Source organism: Barbus barbus (assembly GCF_936440315.1).
Source record: "Barbus barbus genome assembly, chromosome: 27".
NCBI lineage: Eukaryota > Metazoa > Chordata > Actinopteri > Cypriniformes > Cyprinidae > Barbus > Barbus barbus.
The window spans coordinates 24,339,582-24,358,712 of NC_136755.1; the positions used below are offsets into that span (position 1 = coordinate 24,339,582).

General features: G+C 35.1%; 1 protein-coding gene across 3 annotated transcripts in view; it reads right to left on the minus strand.

Annotated features, from left to right (window-relative positions):
* Positions 1-19,131, minus strand: part of LOC306847592 (uncharacterized protein) — a 39,178-nt gene that overhangs the window by 936 nt on the left and 19,111 nt on the right. The window contains exons 3-17 of one of the 3 annotated variants that reach the window (XM_079381627.1): positions 17,471-17,539; positions 14,548-14,711; positions 13,902-14,010; positions 11,992-12,096; positions 8,698-8,817; positions 7,132-7,274; positions 6,674-6,804; positions 5,387-5,625; positions 4,947-5,229; positions 3,173-3,332; positions 1,698-1,802; positions 1,532-1,582; positions 1,393-1,441; positions 1,202-1,280; positions 662-882 (exon numbers count right to left, since the gene is read on the minus strand). In XM_079381627.1, coding sequence (XP_079237753.1) covers positions 662-882; positions 1,202-1,280; positions 1,393-1,441; positions 1,532-1,582; positions 1,698-1,802; positions 3,173-3,332; positions 4,947-5,229; positions 5,387-5,625; positions 6,674-6,804; positions 7,132-7,274; positions 8,698-8,817; positions 11,992-12,096; positions 13,902-14,010; positions 14,548-14,711; positions 17,471-17,539 — 2,028 coding nt within the window. The remainder of the gene's footprint in view (positions 1-661; positions 883-1,201; positions 1,281-1,392; positions 1,442-1,531; positions 1,583-1,697; positions 1,803-3,172; positions 3,333-4,946; positions 5,230-5,386; positions 5,626-6,673; positions 6,805-7,131; positions 7,275-8,697; positions 8,818-11,991; positions 12,097-13,901; positions 14,011-14,547; positions 14,712-17,470; positions 17,540-19,131) is intronic. The other 2 variants (XM_079381629.1, XM_079381628.1) reach the window with 2 other exon arrangements.

A 19,131-nucleotide genomic window follows, 5' to 3' on the forward strand; every position in this document is an offset into this window, starting at 1 on the left:
CTGCAACAGCAGTAAATTAAAAAAAATTTTGGATAATACTTTCATAAAAAATTTTTTTTGAAAAAAAAAAAAAACAAGCTAACTAACTAACAAATAAATAAAACTAAATGCTGTTAAAAAGTAAAGCAATTAATAAAATACATGCTATATTTCATTTTTATAAAATGTTCTAAAGGTAAAAAATCCATTCATTTATATACATAAACGTTTTGACCTTATATCTGTTATATATTTATTCACTACATTTTATTTACTAAAATGTAATCATATAAAAAAACGTACATTTATATATAGACACTTGCTATGACCTTATATTTTGAAAAATTATCTGTAATTAAATGTAAGACCTTTTTAATGCACATTTGAATAACATCTAATGAATAATAATCAGAATAATTAGTCTAATTTTGTAAAATAAATAAATATTGCTTGCTATTTATATATATTAGAGATAAAATTTACACATTTATATACAGCTGTACTTTTATTTTGAAAAATTACATCACAGAACATCCAGTATTTTGTGCAAATCCCCATTTGAAAAATATGACAGATTATTATATATATATATATATATATATATACATTTTTTTTTTTACAGTAATATGGTCATTAGTCTTGGTATTAACAAAATATCTAATCTTATAATATCCAATCTTACCTGCCACATGTTGAGGTTTCATAGGTCCCGCGTTCATCATGAACGGTTCCCCTCCCTCAAAGGCCATGATTGGGTCAGCAGGTTGACCCTGCCCACTGTTTCCACTGCCCAGCTTGATAATCTCCTCAAAGTCTGCTGCCTCTCCATTGGAGGACAGTCCATTCTGATGCTTAGTGGGCTGGACGCCGTTAACAATGGGTGCCGCATCCCAAGACACAGACCTGAGCAAGAAACATATATAATTCTCATCAACATCAAAATATGCAAAACATAGGATGACCATACGTGGCATTTTTCCCGGACGCGTCCTGGCCAGGATTTCCTGGCTTTGATTCAAAGTACCTCAAGAGAGTTTCGAAAACATAAGGAACCGATGTCATACACCGATCGGTCTGCACACGCAAACAAAGCCTAATCCTACATATTTTAGGCAATATAGAAATCCTGGCCAGGATGCGTCCGGGAAAAATGGCACGTATGGTCACCTTAGCAAAACATCGCTTAGTCCATTTCAAATCATGCCTAATTGCGCAAATTTACCTAATTTTCATGTCTCCTTGTGATTGGTTAAAATTTGTCGCACCACTATGCAGAGTTTCTGACAGATTTTTATGCATTACTGCAAGACAAGAGAATAACAGCATTATATTTCTCATTTAAACTCATTTACAACATTTTTAACAGAGTAAACAGAGTAACATCGCATACACAACACTACAAATCAGTTTTACCGCTGTCAGAGACTCTGCCGTTCACTTGAGCCGGAGCCTTAACATCTTTCTGCAAAGAAACAAATAAAGCAAGTTCATTTTCCTTTTGCTGTGTGTGCGAAACGAATTCAGACTAAATAAAAACACAGATGTGTCCCACCTCTCCCCCTGCGTCACTCTTACGAGTCCTCTTCATGATTTCTTCCAGACGCTAGAAAGGTGAACACAGATGTTAGTGAAACCCACAGGAAAGGAAAATCACCTGAATATCTCATATGTTTCTCCCAGAAAGCAATGAGATTCATTTGGAGAGTCTCTCGTTTTACCTTCTTTCTCTCCAGACGCTCCTGTTCCTCCTTCTGGAAATGTTTCTCTCTCTCTATCCTCTGTCTCTCTGCTTCCTCTCGGGCTTTGGTTTCGGCCTCCTCTCGCTGGAAGACACACATATGAAACTTCATTACCCATACACCCATTAAACAACTCTAAATTACCCATAAGCCCACATGACACCAAGGGCTGGTACAAAGGCAACAGTAGTGTTTTTATCATTAACAAAAATTACAACTAAAATTAAAACTGTTTTCAATAAATGCTGAATATACTAAAAGCTGAAATAAAATATTCCAACTTAAAAAAACTTTGAAATATTGCATTTGTAGCTAACGGAATGTTGAAGTGCTAAAAAGTTGCTAAAAAACTAAAACTGGAAAAATTATAGTTATATAGAAATATTTAAAAAAACTAATAAAAATGACAAAAATCACATAAATTATTAAATTTACTTAAACAAAATGAAAACTAACTTATACTAAAATTTAAACCAAAATTTTTATGAAAACTGAAAATAAATAAATAAATAATAGATAACCTTAACCTCTAGAAATGTTTGTTGAAGTAATTAATTACTAAAAAAAGAAAGCTATTCAGAAATATTTATATCAAATACAAAAATGACAAAAGTATAGCAAAATGACTCAAATTTACAACTACAACTAAAATTAAAAATATAAAAATAAAAGCTATTTCGAAATATTAATAACTACTTTAATAGTATTTCAATAATACTACAACAGCAATGAACACATCAATAGTTGGTTGTGTTTTAATTTCACTCCTTTGCCACAAGGGGGAAACAGCAGCCAAAAATTCCCTCTGTTTGATTTATTTTAATATTTCTCACCAAGACACAGTATCTTTCAACTGCATATATAAAAAATAAATGGATTGCATACTGAATCAAAGGCATAAATGCATTAAAATAGTTTGTTTAATCTCATAGCCTATAAGTGCAGATGTGGCATCAAGTTCATCTGTGTTCTCGGTCATAGTTTAGATCTTGAGAAAAACCTTTTTGATGCTGCTCAGACACAGATGTGCTTTGTACGTCCAGAGAGCCACAGACAGACCCATTAGGCCTGTCCTGCATTATCAAATCAGACCAGAACACAGGCTTGGGGTAAAATAGGCTCTGTGTGAAGGACAGCTGATGAGAGTCGCTCGCAGGCTCACGGGACGTCACAGATCTGCAGGAGATTCAAGCCTCAATGTCCTTTTGTCTGCCTGTGTCTCGGTCACCTTGAGGCCTTGAAGGTCTTTTGTATTGAAATGATTTTACTGAAGACTGAAGATGGATTTTAATATGTTTTGGTAGAAAATCATATATGCCACAAATATATAATTAAAATGAATATTATTTAAGCCAATTTGAGCCAATTAGTAACTAACAGAAGCTTTTCAAAATCCTCCAAAACTTGAGATGTTTGTCATAAATGTTCTTTATTACCCATGAAGCACTGCTCACCTGTCTCTGCAGACGCAGGTTTTGCTCGTGCTCGGCTTGTGCTCTCTCCTGCGCCTCCCTCTCCTCCTGCAGACGCTGCTGCTCTGCCATGAAGCGTGCCTCCTCCTCTCTGCGCCTCCTCTCCTCCTCCTCACGTCTGGCGTGCTCCTCACGCAGTGCTCTGAATGAAGATGAGGCAGTGTTAGCGCAACGAGAGATACAAATTGTTTTTGTTTACATAATATATGCATGTGTACTGTGTCTATTTATTATGTATATATAAATACACACACATGCATGTATCTATTTCAGAATTCTTTTATTTTATATATATTAAATATATTTATTTATAATATAAATTATATGAATATAAATATAGACATGTAAATACATGTAAATATTTTCAAAATATATACTGTATGTGTGTGTATTTATATATACATAATAAATATACACAGAACACACACATATATTATGCAAACAAAAACGTTTATTTTGGATGCGATTAATCGCGATTAATCATTTGACTAAAATAAACATTAACTGAAAATATTAAAAACATTTCTCATAATATAAATAATAATAATAAACTATAAAGACGTATTTTTTTTTAAATTATAAAAATGACAAAAACACAACAAAATTACTAAAACTTGAACTAAAATAAAAATAAAAATAGAAAATATCCAACTAATACAACTAATAAATTCTAAATATTAATAAAAAAGTATCATATTTAAACTTAAATTATAAACACTAAATTATAATATACTAAATCAACGATATTAAAATAACACTGCTCAGAAAAGAACACCTAATAAATTCTAAATATTAATAAAAAATTATAATATTAAAACTTAAATTCTAAACACTAAATTATTATATAGTAAATATACTAAATCAACGATACTAAAATAACACTGCTCAGAAAAGAACACCTAACTAATACATTTTAAATATTAATACAAATTTAAATTATGAATACTAAATTATAATATAATAAATATCCTAAATCGATACTAAAATAACACTGCTCAGAATAGAACACCTATGGATTATTTATGAGCTGTCTGGCGAACGGAAAAGTCATGGAAATCATCTTTCATAAAATCATGTAAATCACAATTACGTCACAGCGCTAGCTGGAGGCAAAACAAAGCGAAAACTGGAGGCGGCCAATTCAAACCAGCACAGATTCGGCTACATAAGGAACATGGTCAAAGGATAATTTAAGATATTAATTGAAAAATGCAATCAGAATTGCCTGTGACTGACTGTTACAGTGTATTTTGTAACTGGTAGTGAGCTGTTACTTTGTGTAAAACCCTGCGACAGTCATTAACAAAAAGCCACATTTGTGTGGAGGTGTCCGATCAGAGTATGTGAGAGGAGTGGAGCGTCAACAATTTAATAATCACTCCGCTCCAGCTCCGCTCCGCTCCGCGCTCACTGATATCATAAACATCTAATGTATTTTAAGTATGTTTGAAATATCTATGAAATAGCGTCTAATGTATTTTAAGTATGTTTGAAATATCACAGTTCTAAGCCCGTTTCCGCCACTGAATAATAATAAAAAAAAGGTTATTGCAACTTTTTATCTCACAATTCTGTTTTTTTTTCACAGAATTGTTAGATAACTTGCAATTGCGAGTTAAAGTCCAGTTTTTCCATACAGTTCTGTTCATAGCATACAAAAAAATAAAATAACAGGAGAGTTTCAAAGTGGCTTATTGGAACACTAGTGCGCATTATGTTGGCTGTGCAAGACCAAAGCAGTCTATAACCAACTGACCTGCTCTTCTGCTCCTGCTCTCGTCTCTCCAGCTCCTCCCTTTCTCTCTGCTCACGGGCCTGACGTCTCTTCTCCGCCAGCACACGGGCCGCCTCCTCGGGATCATTGGTCCCAGCCGTGGGCTTGGCGATCGGAGGGCCCGGCTCAGGAGAGAGCGGTCGGGAAGGTGTGGCTGCCGCATTGGCCGCCTCTGGTGTCTGTGGAGCTACTGTGATTGGTGCAGAGGGAGTGAGGGGCGTGGCCGGAGCAGATGAGACGGTGATGTCAGGAACACTGGGAGCAGCTAAACAGAACAAAACAGGAGAAAAGTCCATCAAGAAGAGTAAATGCTTACGTTTCGTTTCATACATATTAAAGCTGAAAAAAAGTACTTGAAAACCATTGAGCCGTCACGCTGATTTATCTGGGAGCAAACCGGTTGTCATGGCGATCACACTCACTCTTTGTGTCCTTGGGAGGGTCAGCCTGACGGGGCTCCTTGGTTTCCATGGCGACAGCAGCAACGGCGGGGGCCTGCACACGGGCAGGAGTCTGAGCCCGTTTAGGCCGGGTCTTGGTGCCAGGAGGAGGCCGGCCCGCAGATGAGGGTGGTTTGGGGGACACCGCTGGATTGGGGGAGAGGGGGCGACTCCTAGGAGTCGCAGGTGATGAAACTCTGTTTTTAGCTCTGATATTTGGGCTAAAAAGAGAAGAGATTTAAGAAAACACCCAGTATACACTGATTTCAACAAATCTCAAAAAAAAGAAGGATTTTCTTCTTTAGTATTTTTGTCTGAATTTCTATTACATTACTTTGTAATAAGCTTTCAATTTTTTGTATGTGCTTTTGTGCTATCTATCTATCTATCTATCTATCTATCTATCTATCTATCTATCTATCTATCTATCTATCTATCTATCTATCTATCTATCTATCTATCACTATTTAGGTTTAATTAATTTTAACTATAGTTTAGTTTTTATTTCTTTCCATTTAGTAATTTTAGTGCTTTAAATTCAACTAATTTTAATAAGTTACCAAGTTTTCTTTTATTCAGTTTTAGATTTAGTTTTTATTTAATTCTTTATTTATTTCCTTAACCGATTTTCCACAAAAAAAAAAAACAAATCAAGATTTACTTGGGAATAAAAATAACTTAAGATATTTAGTCTTGCTTTCTTGAAAAACTAATAAAAATTAATTGAGTTTAAGCTTAAACCAAGAAAAAATATCTGTCGGCAGGATATGAAAAATATATATATTTTCTCTTTGAATGAAATATTATTTTTCTTAGCCCACTGACATACTTTTTCTTGTTTAAAAGCATAAAGTCACTTCATAAAATTTTTCAGAAAACAATACTTACTATACTTACTAACCCTAAGCTGAATAATAGTAGTGACTGTGGATCTTGTCACAGTGAGGATACACAAATTATGCTGGAAAATTGGTGGCTGTTTAAGAAACAGTGTAAATAAGCAATCAGGCAGGACATGGACCGGCCATAATAAGAGTACAACCTTAATTCTATAATGTCTAATTCATCACTTTTCCACAAAGCAACTGAACACAAAGGTTTGAAAAGACCCAACAGCCTGCTAGAAACCCTGCTGAGCTGATCAGAGCCTCTCTTTGGCTCATGAGCGTACAGTAATTTAACCTGCTGCAGCTTATAGAGCATGTGTTGTGTGTGTGTGTGTGTGTGAGAGAGAGAGAGAAAGAGAGAGAGAGAGAGAGAGAGAGTCACCTGGCTTCTGTTTTCGTTCTGGTTATAGATTGGGACTGTCTTTTCTTCTGCACTTTTTCTTTAGACAGAGCGCTCTTCTCCTTTTCGTTCTCTCGTTCCTTGTCTTTCTTTTCTTTCTTCTTCTTCTCAAACTAAGTAAACACAGTGATGGATCATTTCAAAGTCAAATCAAGACAAACTTAATTTTTTGTTATTTACGTAACTTCAGTAAGGACACATTACATGGATCAAAAGTGACAAAGACTTTTATAATGTCTTATAAACAAATATAAACAAAAAAATTACAAATAATTTTCTCAACTTTTTACTATATTTTTTAAAGCAAATAATAGCAGCCTTGGTGAGCATAAGAGACTTCTTTCAAAAATCTTTTCAAATTTTTGAACATTAGTGAATATTAGCATTATTATATGAATAATTCTGCATTTGTGAGTGGGTTATTGTGTGCATGTATTTACTGGTGTAGAGTTGCGTCTCTGCTGGCGTTGTGTGATGTCTGGTGTGCTGGCCGAGACCCTCCAGCGTTCAGCGCTGTGCTGGTGAGGATGATGATGGGAGCAGGGCGTCAGAGGAGATACGGACGCAGAGCGGGAACACTGATCTGAGATCAGACAGTGACATGTTTAGAGACACTTGTTGTTGTTGTTCAAACCATATTTTCATATGTAATATTGTGAAATATAAAAATTTTAAATAGCTGTTTTCGAATTAAATACTAGTACTGGGCAACGATTAATTGCATCCAAAATAAAAGTTTTTGTGTACATAATATATGTATGTGTACTGTGTATATATAAATACATACACATGCATTTATTTATTTAAGAAAAATATGTTATGCTTATATATTTAATATATAATATAAATTATAAGAATATAAATATATACATGTAAATATTTTCTAAATATATACTGTATGTGTGTGTCTTTAAATATACATAATAAATATACACATATATTATGTACACAAAAACGTTTATTTTAGATTTTTAAAGTAAACATTTTTAGTTGCCCAGCACTATTAAATACATTTTAATATGCAATATTATTTTGTGATGACAAAGCTGAATTTTTCACATCATTACTCCAGTCTTCAGCGTCACATGATCCTTCAGAAATCATTCTAATATGCTGATTTGCTGCTCAAGAAACATTGATTATTATTATTATTATTATCTCTGCTGAAAAAATGATTTCGAATCCCAAACTTTTGAACAGCAGTGTACATACAGATGATCTGTTATATTCGGAAATGTTCTAGCATACTACAATATCTTCAGTGTGTAGTATTTATACTGTGAACATTAAGTAACATTTATATAAGCATGATTCTGAAGTATTGTGTAAGAAAAGCACCTCGAACAAGGTATAATATATTCCAATCTAATACATGAACTACGATTTTTATCCTTCTTGACTTGAACAGCCAAAAGTCAAGGCATTTTCACACAAAAATGAATAAAATAATGCAAAATAATCCAAAATGATAATTGGATATTATATACATTTACTTGTAATGTAATGAGGCAGGGCATCTTACTGTTCAAAATGTATACTGAAGGTAAAAGTGCATAAGATTTTACATACAATTTTTTCATTGTACTACAAAACAATATGCATTCAGCTAATAATTCTATTCTGAACAACAAAAAGAAAATCAGCACATTTAGAAATTTGCTGAAAATTATGAACTTTCATTTGAGATCCCAAAGAAAGAAAAAGAAAACGGTCAATTTCATCGAATAAAAACAGTACATACTAAGCTCAAATAGATAAATAGACTCCATTTGGGAATTAAAATTGCTTCATTTTAAACTGAGGCTAATGAAATGTACATAGAATAGACAGAAAGGTTTTTTCACTTGTTTGATTTCAGCAGACAAGATTAACTGCTTGTTTTCTCTCAGTGAGGCCCATTTATGATGTGTGTTTAACTCATTATATGGGTGTGCATGTATTTTGTGGTGAGCATAACCGTTACCTCAGGCTCCTGACATGTTAACTGTGTGTGATGTGTAACTCACTGGGGTCGCTGCTGTTCTGGAGGGTGGCGACGCTCCGGCTGCGAGCCAGAAAGGAAAGGGTGGGCGTCATCAACCTCTCCACGATACGGCTCTCCCACGGGCTCAAACGCAAGCTGCGGGCTGACACAAGAGGGTGCTGTTAGCATCGACATATGTGGACACACACCGCAGGTCACTCGACAAAGGGCCGAAGCGCTGGCTGAAACATCCAGTAACAGTGTGTCTGACCAATCAGAGCAGCTGCTACTGGAAGCAGAATCCTCAAGCCCTTCACTGAGTGAGTGATTTCACGACTTGGACATGTTTGAGGACTTCTAATCCACATAACTGACACTATTGTGAATTTTGTGATTGCTGTACTTATTTACACACACATTCAAACACTTTATTTGCTCATCTGATCATTGTAACTTCAAAGAAGTTGAAGTTTCAATTTAATTAGTGAATTTAACCAGTACTGTTACTCATGCTGGTTTAATCGAGAAAGCAGTAACTAGTATAGCACAGAATGACAATTTATATATACTACCATTCAAAAGTTTGGGGTCAGTAAGAAATTTTTACTTTTATTCAGCGAGGACACACTCAGGTAAAGAATTTCAAAGAATCTTGAAATATAAACTGTAAAAATATTATCAGTTTTTAAATGTTTTCAACATTAATAATAATAAGAAGTGTTCCTTGAGCAGAAAATCAGCATATTAGAATGATTTCTGGAGGATCATGTGACAGTGAACACTGGAGTGATGATGCTGAAAATTCAGCATTGCATCACAGGAATAAATTACTTTTTAAAATACATTCAAAAAGAAAAAATTTATTTTAAATTGTAATAATATTTTACAGTTTTACTGTATTTGTGATCAGATTAATTCAGTCTTGATGAGCATAAGACATATTTCAAAAGCATTTAAAAATATAACCCCAAACTTCTAAATAGTGGTGTAGATGGCAAGAAATATGATGAGACAACTTTGAGTTCATACTGAGATCTTTCTGAACATAATTTGAGATATTATACACCTCTAAAGGAGACAAATCTGGGCATTTTGCTCTTCATTTGATCTCATTGCTCTCTAGGAGAAACATTTAGATATTTTAGAGACTATTTATAAATTTTCTTTCCTATAAATGATTTAATGGCATGTCTAGACGAACTCTTATACCAAAATAAACGGTTCATGGGTTCAAAGACAGTTTAAAACTGGTTTTATTAAGGGAATTATGGGATGCTGCTGTGTTAATAATCTGACAGCACATTAAAATGAAGTCTATGCTGTCACACAGATGACTGAATGACGTTTCTCTACAGACACGAGAAAAACAAGTGACGTGACGAAGAAATGAATCTGTGGTCTCGTTTTCTCCCATGCTCCTTTTCTACAAACCCACACATGCATCCATACTTTTCCACTCAGGCACAAACAACCAGAAACCCACTCTGAATGTCGTATTTGCAATCACACAACATTAAAACGATACTGTGTATAAAAACGGACCCAACAAGGTGGGTCTCCGATCTAACACTTTAGCAACATGAGAAAATTTACAACACTTTGTGATGGTTGGTCACTGGCTGTTGCTAGGCAACAGCCACCTTTTTTTCTCCCCCACTGCGGCAAACTGTGCTGTTGCCCAAACTACTGTAACAGAAGGTTTGATCACGATCTAGGATATAAACTTTTTATACTACATGTTTTAAAAACGAATACAGAATATGGTATTTTTACAGGAAGCTTGATGCAAAAATACACCTTGAACAGTATAAGCTAAAATATGTTTAACCCAAATATTATGTGTTATATCTCAGCATGATGTGCACTCTGAGATGAGTGGTCAACTCTAATGACAGGGAAATAAGTACAGACCATGAGCTCCACAGTTACCATGCGGTGCACAATGCCATTATTATGTTGATTTATACACATCTGCATAGCCACAGCTTTGCTGACTTATCATTGGTACGTTCTGCTGCATGTGGATGTCAGCATTCTAGAAAACACATTATTTCCTCGGACAGGAAACTTAAAATGAGGCTATGTTCAGAATATTATTTCTGCATTCTAGCATGTATACTGTGCATAGCGCGTAAATTATCCATATTGAACATCAGGATGGCACACTAACTTTTGCTGTGTAAAGTATGTAAGCTCACAATACAATGTGAGCTGAAGATGAATATTGTGATTTCTGACCTCTTGTCTTTAATTTGACAGACAAGAGTGAATTAAAAATGTGGAAAATAGTTGTTTTTATTTCCAATGACTAGACACCGGTTGTAGAAATAAACATACACATACTGATAAAAATATAGCATACTACTGTATGCTATAATACTAAAATATTCTGGCATAATTAAGCAACACAATATTAATGGCTACTGAAACTTCAGCTTTGCCATCACAGGAATAAATGACATTTAAAAATATATTAAAATGGAAAATAGTTATTTTAAATTAAAATAATATTTTACTATATTACTGTTTTACTGTATTTTTGATCTAATAAATGCAGCTTTGGTTAGCATAAGATATTTTTCAAAAACATTAAAAAAAAAATCATAAAATTTTGAATGGTAGTCTAGTAAGGACATAATATTGCACAAAAAAAAATGTTAAAAGAAACTCCAGAAGCTGTTAAGTTAATAAATTCTATTACGTTTATATCCTTAGCATACAGTTCATAATGAGCAGTATACAGTATGCAAGTATTCCATTCTGAATACAGCCAGATACATTTCACAACATCACTTATTCATATATATTAACCAACCAATTAAAATGATTAAGATCAAATTAAAGCAGCACATGCTATATTGCACCTCCTAACTTAGTTATCAATACATTGTTTTATCACTGATCAACAATCAGCCTTTCAAATCACACACTTAGGTTAAAAACCCACCACCAGCACCACGACCCACACCAGACTGAAAGTGATGATGGCAACACAAAAATAAGAAAAAAATAAATAAAAACGAAGATATTTCCACCACTTACTGGACCACAGATAAATAACCATTACAGACTATGATGCAACAATGTGAGCACTGATCAAAAGTGCACGGAAGAAGAGATTACCCATGATGCAACACAAGAACGAGGGGGTTGTGGGGTAGGGAAAGGTGTGAGAATGACCATCGATCACCAGGCACAAGCACAGGCAAGCAGGCCACCAGAAATGAGCAAATCAAAAGTAGTTCATGAGAAAACACAACTGAAGAACCAAAAACCAGACGAGGGTTTGGAGGGAGGGGTTTTTGGAGGTGAAACGCGGGAGCCGCTCCGTTCTTACTTCTGCAGGGCGAGTTCCAGAGCGTGGCCGAGGACTTGGACAGCCTGTTGTTAATCACAGGCTCCGTCTGCCGCGGCAGGTTGACCGTGGAGGCCGAGCATCTGCCTGCAGAACGCAACACAGAGAGCAGAGCGTTCATACCGACCCCCTGAGTGACGGCGGGAGGGAGGGAGCGCGATACTGGTTTTCCCGAAGGAAGGGTCGTGCAGACTCAGAGGGAGAGCTGGAGGAGGCGGGTCACTCTTGCATCAACTTGTAAGATGATGGTACATTTAAGATGTACATTAAATTCCATTGACACCATTTTAATATGATGACTAACTTTCAAAGTACGTGAATGCTAACCAAGACAGTACCATTCAAAAGTTTTGGGGTTGATAAGATTTTTTTTGTTTTTGTAAAAAAGGCTGCATTTATTTGATCAAAAATACTGTAAAATTGTGAAATATTATTATAATTTAAAATAACAGGTTTCTATTTGAATACATTCTAAAATAGAATTTATTTCTTCAATGCAAAGCTGAATTTTCAGCAACATTACTCCAGTCTTCAGTGTCACAAGAACCTTCAGAAATCATTCTAATATGCTGCTAAAAAAATCTTTTTTTATTATCAATCTTGAAAACTGTTGCTCTGCTTATTTTTTAGTGGATACTATTTTGTATTTTTCTAACATTATACATATCTTTACTACCACTTTTGATCGATTTAATGCATCCTTGCTGAATAAAAGTATCAATTTCTCAAAATATTCTTTATGACCCCAAACATTTGAACGGCATTGAATATTTAGACTATCTAGGTAAATCAGCACTAGCCTACTGAAAACACCAGCATTATCACCAGCATCTGTTGTGTTATGGATGATGGTTTCTAGCATGGCATGGCTTCTTAACCAGCTTAACCATAAAAACCCTGTTGGTCATCCATCATTACCAACTCCAAACAGCATGTAGGCTTTTCATACTGGTCTGATCTGGTCTTTTCAACAGGGTAGTACTGTACAGAGTGATCCAACAAGACATCACTTCCTGTAACACACTGGTCACTGTAGACACATTATCATATAAGGAAAAATAATAGACTTTTCTTTTTGTCTTAATGTTATAATCAATGTCATACATACAGTAGACACATCAACGCAAAGGGACAGTTCACCCAAAAATAAAAAATTGTGTAATCATTGAAAACCTGTATGACTTTTTCTTCTGTGCAACACAAAATAATTGTTTAGAGAAATATCTCAGTGTACAAAGTCTGTTCGGTTACCAACATTCCTCAAAATATCTTTCTTTGTGAGACCGGTTTGGAACGATATGAGGGGGAGTAAATGGTGACAGAATTTTCTTTTTTTGGGAAGACTTTCCCTTTAAAATCCCAATATAACATCTCTTTTAAGCTCTTTAGTCAAATAATATAGAAATAAATCACACCTTAACGAGATATTATCACAGTCCTCTACCTACAAATAACCAGTACAGCTACACCAGACAAAAAATGGTTTTAAAGAATAAAAAAACATACAAAAACAAAAGAAAAACAAAAATAAACCATATAAATAATGCTGATGCCAATGATTAGCAAGTTTTGTGGTGGCGAAACCATCGTAAGATGGCTTTCATCCTTCACGTTTGATGTCAAGATGAACTTAAAGCGGGTCAACAAAATCAAAACCAGAGGATGATGCCTATTAACCATCTAGAGCAGTAAAATCTCACCACTGAAGACAAACTGACTATATATGGACACAGAACAAACACTGCTGAAGTCAAATACAATGTCGTGTCAACATAAAGCTTCCAAGCTTATATCAGGTTCTCTTTATGTTCCTGAGTATAGTTTTAAAAGGTAATGATAAGTCTAGACTTTAAAGTTGTATGAGGGTGTAAAGTTTGACTAATGACACTTACTCTCTCTGCGGGAGGTCTGGTTCAAGCCGCCAGCCCATGACCACCTCTGCTGACGGATCTCAGCCCACGTTTTTTTGGTTGACCTCTTCATGGCAGACTCATACCTCTCCTGCAGAGAAAAAGACAATCAGCAGACCACTTGTGGTTCATTTTTTCATCCTAATAAGTTTCTGAATCACTTATTTTCCTGGTACAGGAATTCATTTGGTAGCTTACTCCAGTCTTCAATGTCGCGTGATCCTTCAGAAATCATTCTAATTTAAGAAACATTTCCTATTATTATCAATGTTGAAAACAGCTGTGCTGATTAATGTTTTTCTGTGATACATTTTTTCAGGATTCTTTGATGAATAGAAAAAACTGCATTTATTCGTAATAGAAATTACCAATTTAATGCATCCTTGCTGAATATAATTATTTTCTAAAAAAAAACAAAAAAACTTACCGACCACAAACTTTTGAATGGATATTGTGAATTTTGTATGAATATTGTTTTATAATTTGAAATTTAATAAGCTTTTTAATGAGTTTAGCTCACAAATGATTTATGCATCAAATATTTATAATATATGGACCTTTCTGTGAAATTATGTCATGCTGTCTCAGTGAACATTTTGTTTACAACTACTAGCACATGGTGTCATACCTTGTTCTTCTCTAGTTTCTGTCTCTGTTTTTCCTCCAGTAGAGCTCTTCGTTTCTCCGCCTTCAGTCGCTGTTCCTCTAACTTCCTTCTGCGCTCCTCCAGCTGGCTCTCGCGCAAACGCCGTGCCTTCTCCTCCTTCTCCAACCACTGAGCTTTCTTGGCCGCTGAGAGGAACAGAGAGAGTTTTTGAGTGATGCTGCCTTCTGTATCAATTACATTTCATCTAAATGAATTGTTCACCCAAAAATCTAAATTTGCTGAAATTGTCTCACTCTCAAACCATCCAAAATGAAGATGAGTATGTTTCTTTATCAGAACAGATTTGGACAAATTCTGACATATTTTTTAGAACTCTTTTGGACTGTTTGTAAACGGTGCTTGATATTTCTCCTGATTTAAATTAGACAAATTTTCACTTTAAAAAGCAATAATATCGATAGGATATTATATAGGACTTGTATTTTAGCCAGAAGAGTTTGACATTAATAATGTCTTAATGATGGATTTGTTTCTTACAAACACACAGCTTTCCGCTTCAGAAGATGTTGGTGGACTGGAATCCTGTGGATTTTTTTGTGGATTATTGTTATGTTTTTATCAGCTGTTTAGACTCTCATTCTGACGGCACCCATTCACTGCAGAGGATGCAATGGTGAGCAAGTGATGTAATGGTAATACTACATTGCTCCAAATCTAAATTTCTCCAATGAAGAAACAAACTCATCTACATCTTGGATGACATGAGGGTGAGTAAATTTTTCAGCAAATTTTCATCTTTGTCTATTTAACTATTTGTTTAAGTGTCTTTCCCTCATATGTTACTCTTAAAAATCCTTAGGAGAAATAAAAATAGACACATATAAGATTATAATCATCTTTGACTTTTGATTGCAAACTTTGGTCTGACCAAATCTGAGCATATTCAAAGGCACTGAGATGTTTCAGCAAAAACTTCAGCAAAAGTCTCAATTTAGCAATATCGCTTATGCAAATTTCCTATCCTATCATCAGAACTGATTGTTTTACATTCATTAAAGCTCATTCCACTGAGAACTGGATTTTTATAATTATAAAATCCAGTGCTTGAGGAAAATGAAACTGCTAATAAAACAGCATTTTTTTCTCTCATGTGGGTTCAGTCGTTTCACTTCAAAAAACTATTAAAAACCAATCAAAGCTCTTCATTTTAAACCCCAAGCACACTGTGCAGCAGCTGGATGCATTCTGCTCACAGGCCCGATTTAAGGAACACACAAGACATCACACTGTGGAATTTCCTGTTTTTCAGTCCCTCAACCATAACTAAATCTACACACACATCAGTCCAGATGGGATTTGAGTTGAGGAATACAAACACAGAGGAACTGCTTCCATTCACAACATCGCTTTAGATCCGTGCGGGGCGACCCGCTGTATTTACTTTAACCTGTTTCATTTCAAAGGCACATCCGCTTTATACTACAGGAAATGCAGTGACTCAATAATGAGATGAGCTTGTTTGAGAAGCACTGAAATTCAAACTTGAAAATGTGGCTGTGCTGTGTTGATTAATATCTTTTTAGAAATCATTTATGTGTAATTCTGACTTTCTCTAAATCCAATTACATAAAATCCTCCAATCCTTTATAAATTATATAACAATTCTGTTTTATATCCTTCAAAGTAAGATGATCTCAGCCTTCACTTTAAACCACTGGGTCTCAGCTGCAGTGAACCGCTAGCGAGCTAAACAGCGCTTGCTAATCCTATTAGTTTCATACAATATGCTATATGACAGTGCGATAGATTTTACGCAATGCAATTCAGTGTAGCAGCAATCCGGCATTACAACGCACGCTTCGTTCTAACAGCTAAGCCAGGTTTATGTCTTTGTATACACAGCATTTGTCAAGCGAAGATATTTTGTCCCAGGCTACAATAAACCCCTTTATGTAAAGTCTGCTGCTCTGGGGCAAGGCTGGACTTGTCGAACCGATAAACAGCTGGACAGCCAGAAACTGTGGTTTATCTGCGTCTGTACAGCTGAAAGTGAGCTGATATCCAAGCAGGCTAATCTTGCTAATGGCAAACCTAATTACAGCTAATCTGAGAGAGAGAGGCATGGCTAAATGAACTGTAATGATGGCACGTTTTTTCACCCAGTGCCTGCAGGGATCTATCAGATAGTTAAAAATGGAGAATATGAGACACATGCATTGATTTATGAAGCCTGGTGCACATGGAAATGATAAAATATGCATGTATTTCATAATCACTTGTAGCATGGAACGGCCTGCGTTTCTGCAGTACTGCAATAAATGTTAAAAAAATGTTGTTGTTTTTATTTGTATTACACACATATATATATATATATATATATATATATATAAATTAAAATAATATTCCTTAATCATCATGATTTATGAAACTGTGGACAAAGAAATACTGAATCAAACTGGACACAACCAAAGGTGAAAAACAAAAGCACTCAAAGAGCACAGGACATGAAATAAATGGAAACGATCCACTTAATCAAATTATTGATCGCGCGACATATCTTACCTTGTTCCTGGGTTCGCTGTTCTGCAGCAGTAAACACAAATCACAAGCACACCTGTCAGTCACGTCAGTTTCTACCTTTAAATGATGCTGCTGACTTCACAGAAATGTGTCTCGCTGAACATCATTAGAAACCGGTTGGCCTTGTATTAGCAGTTAAAGTTTGATTTACCTAATTACACATGAGAATAGTAATATAATTGGGTTAATTATTATTTGGCCTCACACCGACTCTGTAGTCCCAGTAGCTTTAACTGTATATATATTTATACTGAGATGTTCTTCAGTTGCTACTAGATAAATATTTTTGTGTGGCATAAGCATATTATTAGCTCTACAGGGCTGAACGTGTCCCGGGACAAAGGCTGTGTTTATGAAGTCTCACCCAAATATTTGGCCCGTTCCTCTCGCCGCTTTTTGGCTTGTTTCTGCCGTTGCTCTGAACTCATCCCATCTGTTGAGGAAAAGCAGATAACGCTTTAAAATATACTTTTCATACATTTTAAATTACAGTAAAATTAATATTGATATAAGTATGTCATTTGCAAATGAAATACCATGCAAAAGTATGAAATGCAAATGAAATACCAACATTTTAGTAGCCAATACCAATACCATTGATATTCTGATTGATATTTATGGGAAAAACATCTTTATTTAAAAAGTTAAATATTAATACAAATATTAACAAAAGCAATGGCATGAAAATAAATCTTAACATAGAATAAAATACTAATTAATAAACAGTGCTTTGACAGCAGCAGCAATTAAGTACAAATTCAATTTTTTTTATTATACATAAATTAAATATCAATTTTATATACACACACACATAGTAATCTTAAAGGTATAGTAGCAAAAACAACCTCTATAATTCTAAGGTTTCCGCCACTGAATACAAAATTTAAAAAAAGGACATTTTATCTCACAATTCTGACGTTTTTTCTCAGAATTGCATGATATAAACTCACAATTGCAAGTTATAAAGTCAGAATTACGATTTATAAAGTCATAATTGTCAGAATTGAGTGATATAAACTTGCAACTGCGAGGTAAAGTCCAGTTTTGAGGGGGGAAAAAGACTGTTCTCAGAATTGCAAGTTTATATCTCACAATTATGACTTTTTAACTTGCAATTGCAAGTTTGTATCACGAAATTATGAGAAAAAAAGGTCAGAATTGTGAGAGAAAAAGTCGCAATTATCTTTTTAATGTTTTATTCAGTGGCAGAAATGGGCTTCCATACTAAGGAATACAGAGGGAATGCAGAAAAAAAATTAACTAATTAAACTTTTGGGGGGGAAGATTTGTAAAATGCTACAAAAAGTATAAAGTATGTCGCTTCTAGTCTGATGAGAGCTCTCTGACACAGACATATACTGAGTAATTTGTCTCTCAAGCTCCTCTTCTTCTTTGTTTCTCTTTCTTGACAAATTAGAAGCTTGTAACTGACATTTTCCATTTTCTTCTCAGCCTCAGGAGTGCATTGATTCAATCAAGATAAGTGTGACTCCAGCTCTTTAACCGCAGAGGTGCTGTAACTCAAGGCACTGAAGAGAAATGTGGTGAGTCAGGTATTATTCTGATCACAAAGTCCCATGTAAAGGATGCTCATCCAATTAAGACTCATGCATCAGTGTTTCATCTATCTGTTCTTCTCGTTAAGCGTGTCCTCCTTGCAATATACAGGCAATGCTTTCCCAATGAATCAAACTGTTGCCATGGCAACCAGTCCGCCCCGCGCCCACCATCAAAAGGACGCGACTAAGCCTTATACACTTGAGACTGTTCGAGAACACTCAGCAAACCTTCCCCAAACACACACACAGCCCAAGGTTCGCTCGATGCTTTGATGCACGGTCATGCTGGGTTTCAGCGTCTTGCCCTCTTCATGAACAATGACTTGGCTTGCTGCCACAACCGTCCGATTAGGATGAATTTAGAAAAGGTCTTTTTAAGGTCAGTCTGATGACATGGATGTTAACATACATGCGGTTTACAATGCTGAAGGTGTATGGATTCATCCAATATGTTTTCTCATTTTCA